Below are 17,167 nucleotides of genomic sequence, written 5' to 3'. Positions count from 1 at the left end.
ATAAACTATTTTATTAGAAAACATTTCTGTCCCTCCTCCTTCTGGAGCTCCACCAGCACTACCTCTGCCACCACTTCTGCCAGTGAGCACTGTGATAGGTGAGATTGCATAGCCATTGGAGCCATTGAACTTACTTTGCATAATTCATAATAAACTCCTCTGTAGCTAGTAGAGTGCTAGCTTTTATAGTTATTAGGTTGCAGATGATAATACAGAGATTAAAGTATTAAATCTAATATCACTAACTTCTGGTAAAAGGTTTCTGCACTTACACAGTAAACAAATATAAAACAACTTTTTCTATAATATGAAATGCTTGGTTTATAACCAGCCTAATGTGTTTTTATTTGTTGTTTGTTTAGATTTTTCTAATCTAATCGACCCCCACCCCACGCAAGTGAAACTTGATTTGGAACTCCCTGGTATATACAACAGTCAAAGGATCAGGGTGAAGGTGGGGATAGGATGAGAAAAATGGAAAGGAAAATGATATGTGTGGGGTGGGGCACTCTGAGTCAAGTTGAACATATACTCACCTACCCTAGATTTATCAATTTCATTTCTACATATTTACCCTAGAGCACTAGTTCTCAAAATATGGTTAAGGGACCCCTGAGGAATACCAAGATCTTTTCATGGAGTTTTTGAGGTCAGAGCTCTATTCATTATTTGCCTTTTTCATTCTCATTCTGTTATAATGATACAGTGGAATTTTCTAGAGGCTGTATGAAGTATGAAAAAGTGATTGCTTTAACACCTTAATGAAATATGTACTTGTGTATTCATGTGTTTTAAAGATATATCAGTTTTAGTATCTAATAAGATAAGTATCTGTAGCTGTAACCCATGTTAACAGAAAGCCTTTTGGGATTGTCTAATAGTGGACCCTAAGACCAAAAAGTATGAAAACTGTTGTCCTAGAGCAGTGGTTTTCAGAGTGTCGTCCCCAGACAATCAGTATCTGAGAACTATTTAAAAAATACAAACTCTGAGGCCCATTCCAGACATACTTCAATCTGGAAACTCTGAGGATGGGGCCAGCAATCTGTTAGAACATGCTGTTCGGCCGGGCACAGTGGCTCATGCCTATAATCCTAGCACTTTGCAGAGGGGTGAGGCAGGTGGATTGCTTGATCCGGGAGTTTGAGACCAGCCTGGGCAACATAGCAAGACCTTGTCTCTGCAAAAAATTTAGCCGGGCATGGTGGTGCACACCTGTAGTCCCAGCTACTTTGGAGGCTGAGGCGGGAGGATGGCTTGAATCTAGAGGTTCCAGAGAGCTGAGATTGTGTCACTGCACTCTAGCCTGGGTGACAGTGAGATCCTATCTTAAACAAAAAATAAGGCCTCAAAAAGAAATATTGATGAAGTTTGAGAACCACTGCCCTAGAGATTCAGAAACCATATTTAGGAGTGTTCATAGCAGTAGTATTGATAGCACAAATCTCAATGAAACCAAAATGTCTAATAGCGGTAGAATGGATATATAAAGTATGGTATATTTACATACAAATAAAATAGCAAAAATGAATAACATTGATATACATAGCCACGTTGGGTGAATTTTTAAAAATATTGTCAAGGAAAAAGCAATTCAAAATGTACAGATTCATTTCATTATAAAAATCTATAAATTTGTAGAAACTGTATTGTTCATATGTGTGTGTGTGAGTATATATGTATGTATGTATGTATGTGTGTATATATATATATGGTAAAAACTATTTACAAAAGAAAGAGAATATATAGAACATATACCCTGTGGGGGCTAGAATCCAGGAAAGGTGTTCAAAGGAAGCCTCTGATCTTATTGTATTTCATGAGCTGTATATTTAATTTTTTTATACACACGTATGTGTATAATTCACATGGATAACATAATTATGCATATAAGTCACACTCTGGCATTATTTATTTTATGATAAAATATTAAATTCTAAAATAGGCATAGCTCAGAATTGCTAAATGATTGGCTTTTGTTCTTGAATCACTAACAAAAAGTAATTCGGATTCTATACACTTTTTTTTTTTTTTGAGATGGAGTTTCGCTCTTGTTACCCAGGCTGGAGTGCAATGGCACGATCTTGGCTCACCACAACCTCCGCCTCCTGGGTTCAAGCAATTCTCCTGCCTCAGCCTCCCAAGTAGCTGGGACTACAGGCGCGCACCACCATGCCCAGCTAATTTTTGTATTTTTAGTAGAGACGGGGTTTCGCCTTGTTGACCAGGATGGTCTCGATCTCTTGACCTCGTGATCCACCCGCCTTGGCCTCCCAAAGTGCTGGGATTATAGGTGTGAGCCACTGCACCCGGCCCTCTATACACTTTTATACAAGCCAGAGAAATGTAAAATCATTCCACAGAGATTTCTATTAAAAATTGTTGGCTGGAAATGGTGGTTCACACTTGTAATCCACCATTTTGGGATGCCAAGGTAGGAGGTTTGCTTGAGCCCAGCAGTTCAAGACCAGCCTGGGCAACATAGTGAGACTGTCTCTACAAAACATAAAAAATTAGCTGGGTTTGGGGCACTCTCCTGTATCACCAGCTACTCAGGAGACTGAGTTAGAAGGATTGCTTGAGTCTCAGAGGTTGAGGCTGCAGTGAGCTATGATCCTGCCACTGCTCTCCAGCCTGGGCGACAGAGCCAGACTCTACCCAAAATAAAACATAAATAAGTAAAAAAAAAAAAAACAAAAACAGTTAAAGGCTTACTTATTTTTTTTTGAGACAGAGTCTTGTTCTGTCATCCAGGCTGGAGTGCAGTGGCGTTATCTTGGCTCACTGCAACCTCCATCTCCCGGGTTCAAGTGATTCTCCTGTCTCAGCCTCCTGAGTAGCTGGGATTACAGCTTCGTGCCACCATGCCTGGCTAATTTTTGTATTTTTGGTAGAGAAGGGGTTTTGCCATGTTGGCCAGGGTGGTCTCCAACTCCTCACCTCAGGTGATCTGCCTGCCTCAGCCTCCCAAAGTGCTGGGATTACAGGCTTGAGCCACTGCACCTGGCCCTTAAAGGCTTACTTCTTGGCTCTCTGGAAAAGCTGGCTGTCCAAAATTACTTATTCATGAAGACTTTTGAATAGACGATTCTTTTTAAAACTGTTTTTATTTAGAAAATGAGCATGTGAATGATTCAAATAATTAGTGACTGCCTATGACTTGGGAGTTCCAAATGTTAGATCAGCACTTTCTTTAGTGAACAACCTCTGCTGTATGGTTTTATCTAATACCTCGTGTGACCTCTAAGAATGATTAGACAATTGAATGAAGATAAACTGGGATGCTAGCTTTTTACTTATCTGTGATCGTTTGGTGTTTAGGTGGGGCAAAGAAAATAATAATAATCCTGAAGTTACCTTTGGAAAGTATAGTTAACTTTAGAGGCTTTGAACTCTGTTAATGGTTTAAATATGAAACTTTTGAAATGTTGGTAAAGATGACAATGTTAAGTATTAATATTTTCATCAGTTTCAGTATTAACTGATGAAAGTATGTATATATGAGCATGCTAATTTTATTTAAAAAGTAGATGCTTTGGATGTACGATGGAAAAGAAGCCCTCCAAGCAATGGAGAAAGAGAATAGATTTTCTAAATAAAACTGCCTTAGAATGCCATATATTATAGAGTCAAAACATTTTCTGCTTATGTTAGTTATAAAAATTTAATAGGGAAAATGTATGTTAATCTTAAAAATTTGGAGATACACAACAAATCTGACATTACATGAAAGTGATTTAAAACTAGAAATGGTACTTTTTCTTAAAAATGATCTTACTTAGTATGTATTGATACTAAAAATTGCTAATCCAGTAAAAACTCAAAAATAGTAGATGAAAATTTATTGTTTAACTTGGATTTGACTAGAGTCTTATAATGTGAACCGAAATTCTGAGTTTTATCAGTAGAAAGAAAGAAGCTTGTAAACCAGACACGAATATATTCATATTTAAAGACTGATGCTTTCTTCCTCACATTATCTTATTGTACTTATTTTATTGGAAAGACAGTTTACATATGCAAGCTATGTATCCTAAAATGCACAAAAATTTATATATAATAGTAAAATACCATTTGGGATTATGTTTTTTAAAAGCTTGAGAATGTTACTTATTACTTTTGCAGGTTTCCATGCAGCTGTTTTTTTTTTTTTCTGTTTTTGACTTTGGAGATAAAGTTACTTGATTTTTATCTTTACTTTTCTCTTTATTTTGTGCCTTGGTCTTGAAAAAGTAATAAGTATTTCTTACTGAGGCCCCCTCCTGCTTTGTTCTGCTATCTAAGGTTATTACAATGCTCAAGTCTCTTTGTTGGTTGCCTTTGACTAATGCTTTTCAGCAGCCCCGGGCTCAGCTCCTGGTTCCCAGTATGGCACAATGACCAGGCAGATATCTCGACACAACTCTACTACTTCTTCGACATCTTCTGGTGGATACAGACGAACTCCCTCTGTGACTGCTCAGTTTTCTGCTCAGCCTCATGTTAATGGAGGTCCACTTTATTCTCAAAATTCAAGTAAGCTTGTGCTTTGCAGGCATACAGCAACAGTGGAGCTCCTTTTGAAGGAAATTATTTGAAACTATTATTCTTGCCAGTGATAGACAGCAATCGAAAACCATACTGTTTCATGTTTATTTTTGTTTTAGGATATTAGTCCTTGAATCATACCATTTTAAGAGTAATTGCTTACCACTTTCTCTTCCAAAATGTAGACTTATCAAATATACTTAACTAAATTTATCAAGACATATCTATATTGAGTATACATGCATATTTAATATGTCATTTTTATTACTGTAAGTAGAACTAGAGAATGAAAACATAGCTGAAATAAACTGAATTTATTGGCATGTTTGAGATAGCCTAGTAATGGTAAAAATTAAAGACACAAACATTGTGAAAGTTTTCCTTTAAATTAATGTAATGAAATTGCTGGCTATCACTTTTAAGGTCATTAACCCATACAGAAATTAGTTAAAAACCAATTAAAAATATTTGTGATGCCTGCTTAATTACTCTGTCTTTGATTAATTCTGACGGTGGGAAGGAGTTTCTTTAGATTTCTTTCTGTTTACCTCAAATTGCACATCTCAGCACTAATTGCAATCAGTGTTTAAAAGCTGGTAAGAATAGAAAATAGTTTTAGCATATAATGTTAGGAAGTTAGAATAGTGTAGGGTAGTCATTAATATCACTTCAGAGCAAAAAGGAAAAAAGAAAACAATCAGAAATGAACCTGCTGTCCACTGTTTGCTTTTAGCTTAAAGTTGTTCTTACTGGGCACAGACTTGAGACAAGTTTTCCTATATGGCTTTTGTGGCTCTTTCTAGAGCTGCATGTTATTATTATAGTTTACATAAAAACACTGAATACTCAGTGAATTCTCCATAGTTACATAGGAGATTGCTTTAAGTTATTTTTATTTATATTGAATGACCTTTGTACATATTTTAGAGCAGAGTTAGGGGAAAGTTCCTTTTTATTTTTGAGATGGAGTTTTGCTCTTGTCGCCCAGGCTGGAGTGCAATGGCTTGGTCTTGGCCCACAGCAACCTCCCCATCCTGGGTTGAAGTGATTTTCCTGCCTCAGCCTCCTGAGTAGCTAGGATTACAGATTTTTGCCACTATGCCCAGCTAATTTTTGTATTTTTAGTAGAGACAGGGTTTTATCATGTCGGCCAGGCTGATAATCGAGCTCCTAACCTCAGGTGATCCACCCACCTTGGCCTCCCAAAGTGCTGGGATTACAGGCATGAGCCTCTGCGCCCAGCCAAAAGTTCTCATTAGTTTTTTCTTTAAATTTTAAAGATAAATTATGTTATAGCAAAAATTCCTAAGAATTGAAAACCACTTTAGCAGAAATATCAAAATTCACAAGTAATCCTAAAATTTATAAGCCTTTTCCAGACTAAAATATTAAAACTTCTAAGAAGTGTTAAACTTTACTAATTAGGATTTTACCTAAAATTTGGTACTGAAAGGTAGCCAGTGTCTGTCTAAATATTCCAGATTATTTAATAATTCACTTCACTTTTTTAATCAACTTTATTTTTTTCATATTCTGCATTTTTAGATCCCATCTTTATGTTTATTATTTTTCTTTTCCCCACCTAGACATTTAATTTACTCTGCAAATAGGATTTTTGGTGACTCTTATATAATACATAGTTTTGTAGTTTTACTTTAGTGGTGCTTGCGTGGATTATTTTCAAACAGGATACTTTAATTACTTAATGTCTACATTCTTTTGAATATTGGAAAGCAAATTTGGCCTCAGATTTTAAATTATTATGTTTTGTCAAATTAATTATCCTTCAATCTGAGTTACTGTTGGTGTTGCAGCAGTAGTAGTGTGTGAACGTTTTTAGTGTTGTGATGTGCATATTTTCCCTTCTGTCTAAATGTGGTAATGATTAGTATCTTCACAGCTTAGCTTTTCATTTTCATTACATACTAATCAGCATGGCTAATTACTAAGGGTTGTTTCTAAAAACTTTTTAAGGTTTGTGAGAGTTTTTTGTTTTTTAAGTCAAAACCTCTAACCTTTTATTTAAGAGCGTTCTGTAGAGTATTAGAATTAAATAGGATTGGTTTCACAGTGAATTCAATGTTATTTTTAGCTATGCAATCAATATTAATGCACGTAATTGCTTTGTTGTTACTTCTTTGAACACTGAACTACTTTCAAATTTTTATGCTTACCAACAGAATTTGTGTGTTGGATTAATTGAAACAACCTTTTGATTAATCCTTGGTAACTAATAAATTGTTTTTCTCTGTCAATTTAGTGTTACTACTTGGTGACTACCAATAGATTAAATTTTGCTATCTAGTCCTACTGACTTTTCAGAGCAATCTTTGGCAATTACTGTCTTGTTAAAGTGAGACAAAGTCACAAACATATGAATGTTTACTTCTAGTGTGTATTAATAATTTTTAATACATCAGCATTTGATATTAATTTCCTGTCAATTATGTCATCTCCACAAATACATGTGAATGTCTTTCAAGCTATCCAATGCGTTGTTAAAAATTACTTTAATGCAAAGAATTACGTATTTTAACTTATTGGAGATCAGGTTTCCTTTTTCAGAACAGTGATAAAAGGTCACTTTTGAGATAGCCCATGAAACCCTGAATGATTAACATGATATATTCCCTTGTACATTAAGGAGTGATATTTTTAAAAATAAAATTGCCAACTTAAAAAAAATAACAATCTTGTTTTACAAACAAGAGTTTTTCCTGGAGAACTGTGTGTAAATTTAGATATATAATAAGAACTGTCTTTAAAGGAAACCTGTGATTAATATTTATATTGATATATGAAATAAACAGCTATTATATATTTGTTTTATTTATTTGGGTCCTAATTTACAACATTAACTTAAAGCTAGACAAACCTGTTATAGTTATGGCAAAGACACAATATTCTGGAAACCTATGCAGGTATTTCATTGTTATCTATTTTAGAAGTCTTTCCTTAGAATTTGAAAATTTTATTTTACTAAAGGAAATGTGATGGTAAATTTAAATCTTCCCCAAACAATATAACATTAGGATTAAATTAAGCGTATTTATTCTTTTATAAAATTAATTAATTGGCTAAGCACAACTTGGCCTTTAGGTTTGCTTGGGGGAAATGTACTCGGAGGTTCTGCAGGTTTTTGTTTTGTTTTTTGTTTTGTTTTGTTTCATTTGCAAACTGTTCTTTGCATACTTATGTTTGTGGTCCTTGTAACTGACTTCTGCTTTTTGTTTGTTTCCTTTTCTTTCCTTTATCTGTTTTACTTCCCCCATACTGTGTTGTTGCTACCAGTTTCTATTGCTCCACCCCCTCCCCCTATGCCTCAGTTGACTCCACAGATACCTCTCACAGGCTTCGTGGCCAGGGTGCAGGAAAACAGTAAGTTTGGAAAAACTGAGCTATTGAAGAGTAGAGGCTGTCTCCTTATAGCATGCATGGCTGATGATGAGTCATCATTTTCCTTACTTTTATTGAGAAGCTAATCTTATCTTGAAAATAGGTGCAGATATGTTACTGAAACTGAAGAGCACGGTCTTCAGTTTTTTCTCTTTGTGTGCATGGTTACTGACACATATAAATTTCAAAGCTGCAATTTTCTTATGTATTTACATGATCCTAAAACAGGAGATCTGATCTTTACATATTGTTAAGGAAAGAATAATCAAACATAAAAATTCAAATTGTATGGAAACTTTTAGCTTCTGATAGTTATTAGAATTAGAAAACATTTTTATTCTAATACATTTATCAGGATATAAATAGATATACTGTGAGATTAAATTTAATATGAAATTGGGGCAGGTGTTTCCCTCTTGATTACAAAAAATTTTAGGGAAAGCTTTGTAGCCTCAGATTTTTGTACATAAATGATATTGAACCAATGTAAAGGTTCATTGTTAGGATAAGATTGAATGGCCAAGAATAAGTAAATTGCTTTCATGCTATCCATTTCAGGGTGTGTGATAAGCAGTTTAGCATCCTTTTCATGTTTTGGCTACATGCAGGCCCACAAAGATTGTTTCTGAATATGAAAATTTGTTAACTTCTTTAGATCTTCGTTTGAAGTTCAGGGATTTTTTTGGGGGAAGTTATTTTGGATATATGGCTTTAATCAGAATAGACTAGTTTGTATTACTGCCTGATTACTTCTGAAATTCCAGAAGATGTATAATCCTAACTACATGATCACAGTGAATGTTATATAAAGTAAAAAAAATACCACTATTACTGAATTATAATATGCTAGAATAGCTGTTGATGGCAATGTGGTCTATTTCTAATTTACTTCATTTTGACCATCACCCTGAAAATAAATCTCAGAATGGTTTGAACAAATGAATAACCCACTTGCCCAGACTATCCTCCAAGAGAGTATATCATAGCCAATTCCAGTCTTCAGCTTTTGCTGACCCTGTTGTGTTATTCTCCCCATCCCCTCTCTTCTGCCAGTCAAATATTTGTGTATTCGATGTTATGTGCTAGGCTCTGGGAAGAAAACCAGCAGTTGAAGACAAAAGCCCCTTCCTCCAAGAAGTGTGTGATCCAATTGGCTTGTTATACAATGTTGTTTTGTAATGGTGAAATTTCTGACTGTAAGCCATCCTTACTATTAATATGTGTTTGAAAACCCCAATGTGTTCAAACATTTAAAGATATGAATAATCAGCCTGGGCAACACAGCAAGACACTATCTGTCTAAAAAATAAAGAATTAGCCAGGCATGGTGGCATGTGCCTGTAGTTCCAGCTACTAGGGAGACTGAGGCTGGGACATCATTTGAGTCCAGGACTTCAGGGCTTCAGTGAGCCTTGATCACACTACTGCACTCCAGCCTAGGAGTGTAAAAATAAATAAATAGAGTGCAAAAGTAAATAAGTAAATGATGAATGGATGGATGGATAGATGTGAATCTTGCTTTTAAAAATAAGTGAGTAAGGATAAACTGCTGGTCCTTAATGCTGCAGAGTTTAAAAACAAAGCCAGTGTGAACTTTTGAACTGCCATATCACTAAAAATTATTAGGAAAAAAAATAGCCATAATGAACACAGTTTTGTGGGTCCAAAGGTTACTGACTAGCTGTTTGGTTACTTTTCTTTACATAGAAACTCAGTATTAGCGTGCATTATTCTAGACATGCGTGGTCTTTGCTAAAGAGGCTCTTGGTACTATGTTAGTTCTTTATGCCAAACACATAAATTTGGGTCAGTGTTTCTCCTTGTGCCAAACATTCCCTAACTTTGATTTCTCTTTGCTTTGAAAATATGTTAGGAAGATTGGTGACAAAATATGTATCAGCACTTCAAATGTTTTATGAAGTACAAATTTTGTTTGTTCTTCTCTTAAATACCCAGTTTCTTATGGCACTCAAAGTGGGTGATCATGAATGCATGTAGCAGTTAGCCTATTAGTAAGTGTTTCATTTTAAGATATGAGCCTTCTGAATAGACTAGTTTGTATTACTGCCTGTTTACATCTCTTTGTGATTATGCAGAGAATTAGATTAACCAAGACCTCTGCCATAATTTGAAGATAAGACAGTGTAGATTTATAACAGTTGGACATAAAGACAATTTAGCGAAAACATTAGTATGATAAATCAAGAGTAAATGCAAGTTACCCACATATGTAATTTACACATTAAACCAAACTAAGGATATGAACTATGGCTGTTTGATGTCAGGAGGGGTTCATACCCATTTTCTTCTCCTAAATATTACAAAGTTTTATAGGGGAAGTTATGGGCAAAGATAAGATGGATCCAGGAATGAGGCAGAAAAATTAATTTTAGACCCATTTGATAGCTTTTAAAGTGAGCATTACCATACAGGATTTGTTTTCTAATAGCTCTTCATCCCTCAAGAGGGGTAAAATAGGAATCACAGCATCGAAGTAGTTATAGAAATACGGTCATTATCTGCAAATATTTTAAACCTGGAGCCCTTGGTTGTATTTTCAGCACGTGATTCCAAGGAGGATAGAGTAAATGTTTAAACCTGTATGACAAATAGATTATGGCTGATTTCTTTAATCACATTAATAGCCCCAGAAATTGGCATTTGATTTAGTATGTTTGTATTTTGAATTTCTCCCCTGCAGGAATTATATAATTCCTGTATCAATTTGTATGAAAACATCTTCATATGTCTTTTGAACTTAGAAATTTAATTTCTTAGAAGAAATTTGTGGATCAGAAATTTAAGTTAAGCATTAGTTGGGTTCCAGCTTTGAATGCTTTAAATATTGGGAGCATTTGTTAGCTGATACACTAGTTCATTGAACACAGCTGTAGCCTGACATTTTCCCATTTCCCTGTTTATACCTTTGACTATGTAAAGCACACACATATATACTGACCACGACCATCTAGAGTTTGAGGTATGAGTCATTTTTTCTTGTTTTGTTTAATATCAGTTCCTTTTTGTTTTTTTTTTTAATTACATCTTCAACACTTTATGTTTAAATCTTAATTGTTGATGTATTCTTAGAAAATTGAATCTTTAGGATCTAGGTTTTCCCTCGTCCCATGCTTATGTTTTACTAGCAGTAATGCAGAATTTTAGCTTACTTTCTACACTAAAAAACTGATTATGAATATAAACATTTTTGAAAATGTTCAGTTAGATTTTTCTATTGGTTGGGAATTTTTAAATTTTTTCAACTTGTAAAATTTAAATAACAGAGTAGAAAATCTACATATAGAAGCAGACCTAATGCCACCAACTTTACTTTTCTCTCCATTGAAACAAACAATAATCAACAAAAATCTGTCCACAGGAGATTTAATTTTTAGGGAACCAAAGCTATTTCAAGCCAAAATCAGGGGCATGAATAGCACAATGAAAAGTGATCAAACCATTAATGTAATGTTACTCGTATCATTTACTGAAGTACAAATGACAAAAGTGACATAGGTTTATTTTAGGTTGGTTGTTAACATTTGTCCTGATCTGAACCTTGGAATAAAGAAACTACTCCTATAATCCTTACAAAAAGAGGCATTGTCTCCTAACACCCTGCATTTATTAATTTGTAGTACTTCCAGATACCCTTATTTTAAGCTTTTTGTTATTTAAAATGATTGAGTAGCATAAACTTTAACACACCAAGCTTTTATTTCTGATCATTGCATGTTTTATTATAGTGCATGCTGTACTTACGTTAGAGCTTTCCTAAATTCTGTTAACTTAGAAATTTCCATTTAGATGAACTTTTGATTCAGATCAATCATGTGAATCTTTTTAGTTGCTGATAGTCCAACTCCACCGCCACCACCTCCACCAGATGACATTCCCATGTTTGATGACTCTCCACCTCCACCACCACCACCTCCTGTGGATTATGAAGATGAGGAGGCTGCAGTAGTTCAGTATAATGATCCTTATGCAGATGGGGATCCTGCTTGGGCCCCCAAGAATTATATTGAGAAAGGTAAGGTACAGTCATTGAATTGATGTGAAGGAAAATAACCGAATCACAAAAATTTAGAACTATAAAGAACATCTGGTCCAGTGTTTCTCAACCTTTTAAACTGCCTTACCAAACAAGATGATTGACTTAAACCTTACTTCCTAGGCTTTATATCATTCCCAGTGTACAGGGGCATGTTTTCTTTGTATTTTAAATTAAAATTGCAGATTTGCTTTCAAACTACAAATGCGTTCAGCTGAAGATTAACTTGCTGGACTGTATTTTATAGATGAAACAGCTAAGGCACAAAAATGGAGTTATATGTAATTAGTAAAGATGTTTAAAGTTCTGTCAAGCTCTATTGATTAAAATAGAAATCTTTCATATCTAAATACAGACGGTCCCTGATTTATGATGGTTCAATTTAGGAGCCTTTTCAGCTTTATGATGGTACAAAAATGATATGCATTCAGTATGCTTCTCAACTTATGATGGTGCTTTGTCTGGTTAAACCTGTTATAAAGAAAAAATATAAGTTATAAGTTGAAAATATACTTTCAATTTACAGTATTTTCCATGAAACAGTGGGGTTTATTGGGACATAACCCAATCGGATGTAAGTGGAGGAACATCTGTCTTTAAAAATATATTGGTACTATCATGAGGAAAGCCTCAATTAAGGTTTCAGATAGGTGATTTTATAAAAGAGAGGACAAATTACCAGGACTGTATTTTATGAAATTGTGAACTTCTCTAAAGTCTAATTTACCTGGAGTATCCAATATTCACTATAATTATCTATTAAGAAATATAGGTGGGGAAGAAACTCTGTTTCTAGAGTTTTTTTTCATTCAGTTCTGTGCTATTTAAAAATCTGTCTTTCAGTAGAAGTGGGAATCAATTAAAAATAAAATCTGTATTTCTATAGAGTTGTGAAAAATTCTTGTGATTTAATTGATGACTTTTGGTTGCCTTTGAAATATATTTCCTTCTATTGGCTTTAATTGGGTTAATGGACTTTAAGTAGCTGTAACTCTTTCGACCAGCAGCATTCTTTCCTGCCCAAGTTTTGGATATGTGGCAAAAGTAAATTTGTTTTCTTTTTTTTTTTCTTTTTTTGAGACAGAGTCTCACTCCATCACCAGGCGGCAGGCTGGAGTGCAGTGGCACCATCTCGGCTCACTGCAACCTCTGCCTCCCAGGTTCAAGCAATTCTCCTGCCTCAGCCTCCCGAGTAGCTGGGACTATAGGCATGCACCCCCATGCCCAGCTAATTTTTGTACTTTAGTGGAGACAGGGTTTCACTATGTTGGCTAGGTGGTCTTGATCTCTTGACCTTGTGAGCCACGGCACCAGGCCGATAATTTACATATTGTTAAGAAAGTCTTAAATATTCTACTTAAGATTCCCATGTACCTTCAAATAGGTGTTATTACTTACGAGGATGATAAACTTGAGTGGTCTTGAATCGAGATTTTACCTATAATTTGCTTATTTGGTAAAGCAAATTTAACTATGAAAATGGGACCATATTTATATAAGTTGACAAATTAGGAATGATATATTGGTTAATATACTTGATAGAAGAGCAGGATTAAAAAGTATCTTCCCAAGTTGGAATAATAATCCTAAACTAGGGGTGAGCACACTTTTTTGGGTACAAAGCCAGATAGTAAATATTTTAAATTTTGCTGGCTATACAGTCTCTGTCACAACTACTCAGTCCTGCTGTGGTAGTGTAAAAGCAGACATAGACAATAAATGAGTAAGTAGATGTGGCCCTCTTGCAATCAAACTTTATTTTCACAAAATGCAGTGGTTTGGATTTGTCCATAGGCCATTTTGTACATTTTAGATTGCTTTCTCTCTCTACAAGTTTGCAAAGGAAATGAATATAGGCTGTGCATCCCTATCTGAAAGCCCCAAATTTAAAATGCTCCAAAATCTGAAACTATTGAATGCCAACATGATGCCGCAAGTGGAAAATTGCACACCTGACCTCATGTGATGGGTCATGGTCAAAATGCAGGCGAATGACACAGTTGATTTAGTGTTCCCAGGGGAAGAATAAAATTACCTTCAGGCTATGTGTATGTGAAACAAAAATGAGTTTTGTGTTTAGACTTGGTTCCCACCTCCAAGATATCTCATTATATGTATGTAAAATTCTAAATCTGAAAAAATTCCCAAATCCAAAGGAGTTTTGATCCCAGGCATTCCAGATAAGGGTTACTCAACCTGTATCTTGAACTGAAAAGAATCACAGATACCACAGAATTGCAAAGTTCTCTAAGTATTAATTAAAATCCTTTAAGAGTAAGTAAATATTCCTTTTCAAGAAATCTGGGAGTAGTCCCACAAATTAGCATGGGTCCCTGAATAAGGAGGATGTGATTTACCTTCCAGTAACTGTGTATTTTCAAATTGGATAGCTTGGGTTGTTACATGCTACTGAATGGCTATGCAGCTTTCTTTGCCTTATAATTATCTTGAAAAGCTGTTCTTTGCATATGATAGGCACTTGGTAGATATTTGAATGAATTAAAACATCTAATAAATTTTAAAATTCAGAGAGCTTTCTTAAAGAGATTGACAGAACCTATTGGCCTCTTCAGTCTAATCAGATTGTCATTTGGTCCTAAGATTAAGCCAGTGATTTAAATACATGTTTGGCCACTGACATACTTATATTGATAAATATAAGAATTAAGAATCTTCATAAAAATAGTTGGTTTGCTGTGCTGTATATTTAATTGGCATTGTCTTAAAATTCAAGTAAATGTTGGATATAGTGCATTCATGTGATATTTCAACTTTTTTTTTCCCCCATAGTTGTTGCAATATATGATTATACAAAAGACAAGGATGATGAGCTGTCATTTATGGAGGGTGCAATCATTTATGTTATAAAGAAGAATGATGATGGCTGGTATGAAGGAGTCTGCAATCGAGTGACTGGTTTGTTCCCTGGGAACTATGTTGAATCAATCATGCACTATACTGATTAATTTTTTTTTTTTTTTTTTTTTTTTGCTTTTAAAGTAGATTCTTATTACTCAGTCATACTGTGGGACTATTATGGTTAACAGACCTGTCTTAATATGTTTTAAAATGTGCCCATATTTTCAGGACATGCTGTTTTATTGGTAAATTGAATGTCTACCTGTAAGCATAAATCTTTGAGGCAGTTTGTATATTGCTAAATAGCAGTTTATACAAGAAGCTGTCCATAACTGATTATGCTTATGTACTTACACATTTTTAACTTGATGACCAGCCTAAATATTCTGGGGAAATGGGGTATAATATTTAACGAATCATGATTCAGATTGTACCATTACATGTTTCAGTGCAGCATGGTTACTAACGCTATGTCAGACTAATATTAAAATCAGAAGATTTAAATGCTGGTGCTGGTCATACTTTTTTGGTTAGAATCTCTCATTTAAAAAAATACTGTTTGTTTAAAGCATGCATAAAAATTTATGTCTTGAAATATACTTAAAAATTCCAAGATGCTTCCAATTTGTGTAATACTTACCTGGAGGACTCGTACTTAGGTGTCTTAAAAATGAATTGAGTCTTCAAGGTCTCCATGTGAAACAAAGAAGCAAAAAGAGAATTATCTGTAATGTTGTAATTTGTACCTAAGTTTTTTAATGAGTGAAATTTGCATTATAAATTTTTTCCATTCATAAATAAGTGAACCAAAGGTTTTTGTCCTTTCCTTCATTGGTTTGCTTTAAAAAAAATAATAAAAGATGATGATTTATTGAAGAATTATGGTTCTATTTTCTCAATATATTAACTTGGAAAAAAATTTTAGCCTTATCTCAATCTGTCCCAACAGCAATGTGACGGAGTTTGCAGATTCAGAATCTGCAGTGGTATTTATGAGTCAGTCTACTGAGTTCCTTTTTTAAAGAATCTTTTGAAGCTAAGAAAATGTGTCAAATTGTGTGCATTCTGTAGGTAAAATTCTTAAGGATTGCCATGTCTTTCAGTTTTACAGTGCGCTGTTGTACGCTGGATCAATGAAAGGAAATTAAAGGTACCTTTTACATATTGTAAAAGTGGATGCAGTTGATTTGTGAATAGGCACTATTGAATCCATTACCTGGCACTAGCAACATTAGAATTTTAAAATGGGGAAAGAAGGTGGGTCATGTATTAATCAGTGAACAGAGATTTACCTGACCAACAGACTTGTACTCTTTTGACGTGATCGAAATGCAACACATGCACTTTGTGTGTCTCCTCTTAAGGGAGGGTTGAGGGATGTTTTCTCTTCCTATCTTGTGTATAATTCTATATTGTCTAGGATATTAAAGTAGAACACTCAAGTGTGGGTTTGTGTTATTGAGGATTTTTTTGGAACTCAAATTCTGTTATATACTGGACATTACAGACTTAACAGCATAGTGAATGGTAAGAATAGTGCAAAACATTTATTTCGGAAAATTAAAGACCATTACTGTTATCAAATCAATGTGACTATTTCATGTGCATTTTGCCTTCGTTAATTTTAAACAGTGTCATTAGTGATCAGGTAGCTACCTTCTACTTTTCATTTTTCAAGTGGATTGTTCTCTTAATTTGTATATAACCTATTGTCTAAATTTTATGTACAGTCTTTTATAATAAACCATTCTCCTATATGAAATTTTGGATACTGTTAAATATAACTCGTGGACTTCAATGCAGACTTCACATTTTTCTGACCTTTATTCCTATAGTAAATCAAGACAAACCATTGAATTTATCATTTATTATTTGTGTAATGGCCTTACATGTGGATATTAACAGTGTAAACAATACCACATATAAGCATCAAGATACCTCGATTAGAATTTATAGGACTAGAATGACAGATTCAGATGGTTTAATTACATTTAAAAAGTTTTCTGAAAAAACTTTTGCAATAAAAAAAATAAATTGCCCATCATCAATAAGTGGTATCTTTTAAAATGATTTTTGGTTATCTGCACATGAAGCAAACAGTGTATTCCATAAAATTCTTTAGGCACAGTCTGGTAAGATAGCTGCCAGAAAGAACAGAAAGAGCTGTCATTTATCTCTTGTGAGTACAATTTCTGAAAGTTGAATGAGAGCATCTCTTTCTGGGGATGGTCGAAGTTTACTGATCTCTCTTACTGCTTCATGGCAGTACTGCTGGGCGAGGTAGGTTGTTTGTTGCACACCATCACTCTACGAGATACAGAACAAAACAGA

General features: G+C 34.4%; 2 protein-coding genes across 30 annotated transcripts in view; one reads left to right on the top strand and one right to left on the bottom strand.

Annotated features, from left to right (window-relative positions):
- Positions 1–16,598, top strand: part of ABI1 (abl interactor 1) — a 118,710-nt gene extending 102,112 nt beyond the window's left edge. For 2 of the 22 annotated variants that reach the window (XM_078329651.1, XM_017974114.4), the window contains 5 exons: positions 18–98; positions 4,342–4,515; positions 7,819–7,905; positions 11,771–11,956; positions 14,768–16,598. In XM_078329651.1, the coding sequence (XP_078185777.1) occupies positions 18–98; positions 4,342–4,515; positions 7,819–7,905; positions 11,771–11,956; positions 14,768–14,943 (704 nt within the window). In that variant the 3' untranslated portion in view covers positions 14,944–16,598. Of the gene's footprint in view, positions 1–17; positions 99–4,338; positions 4,516–7,818; positions 7,906–11,770; positions 11,957–14,767 lie in introns of all 22 variants that reach the window. The other 20 variants (XM_017974115.4, XM_002750123.6, XM_009000081.4 and 17 more) reach the window with 10 other exon arrangements.
- The window catches only part of PDSS1 (decaprenyl diphosphate synthase subunit 1), a 58,437-nt gene continuing 57,627 nt past the window's right edge, over positions 16,358–17,167 (bottom strand). For all 8 annotated transcript variants that reach the window (XR_008482500.2, XM_035252869.3, XM_035252870.3 and 5 more), the window contains one exon: positions 16,358–17,143. Coding sequence is in view for 7 of the 8 variants with exons in the window: in XM_035252869.3 (XP_035108760.1) it covers positions 17,003–17,143 (141 nt within the window). In the remaining variant the exon portion in view is untranslated. The remainder of the gene's footprint in view (positions 17,144–17,167) is intronic.

Source organism: Callithrix jacchus, chromosome 7 (genome assembly GCF_049354715.1).
Source record: "Callithrix jacchus isolate 240 chromosome 7, calJac240_pri, whole genome shotgun sequence".
Lineage (NCBI taxonomy): Eukaryota > Metazoa > Chordata > Mammalia > Primates > Cebidae > Callithrix > Callithrix jacchus.
Note: the sequence above shows the minus strand (reverse complement) of the source record. Positions and strands in the feature narration are given on the sequence as shown.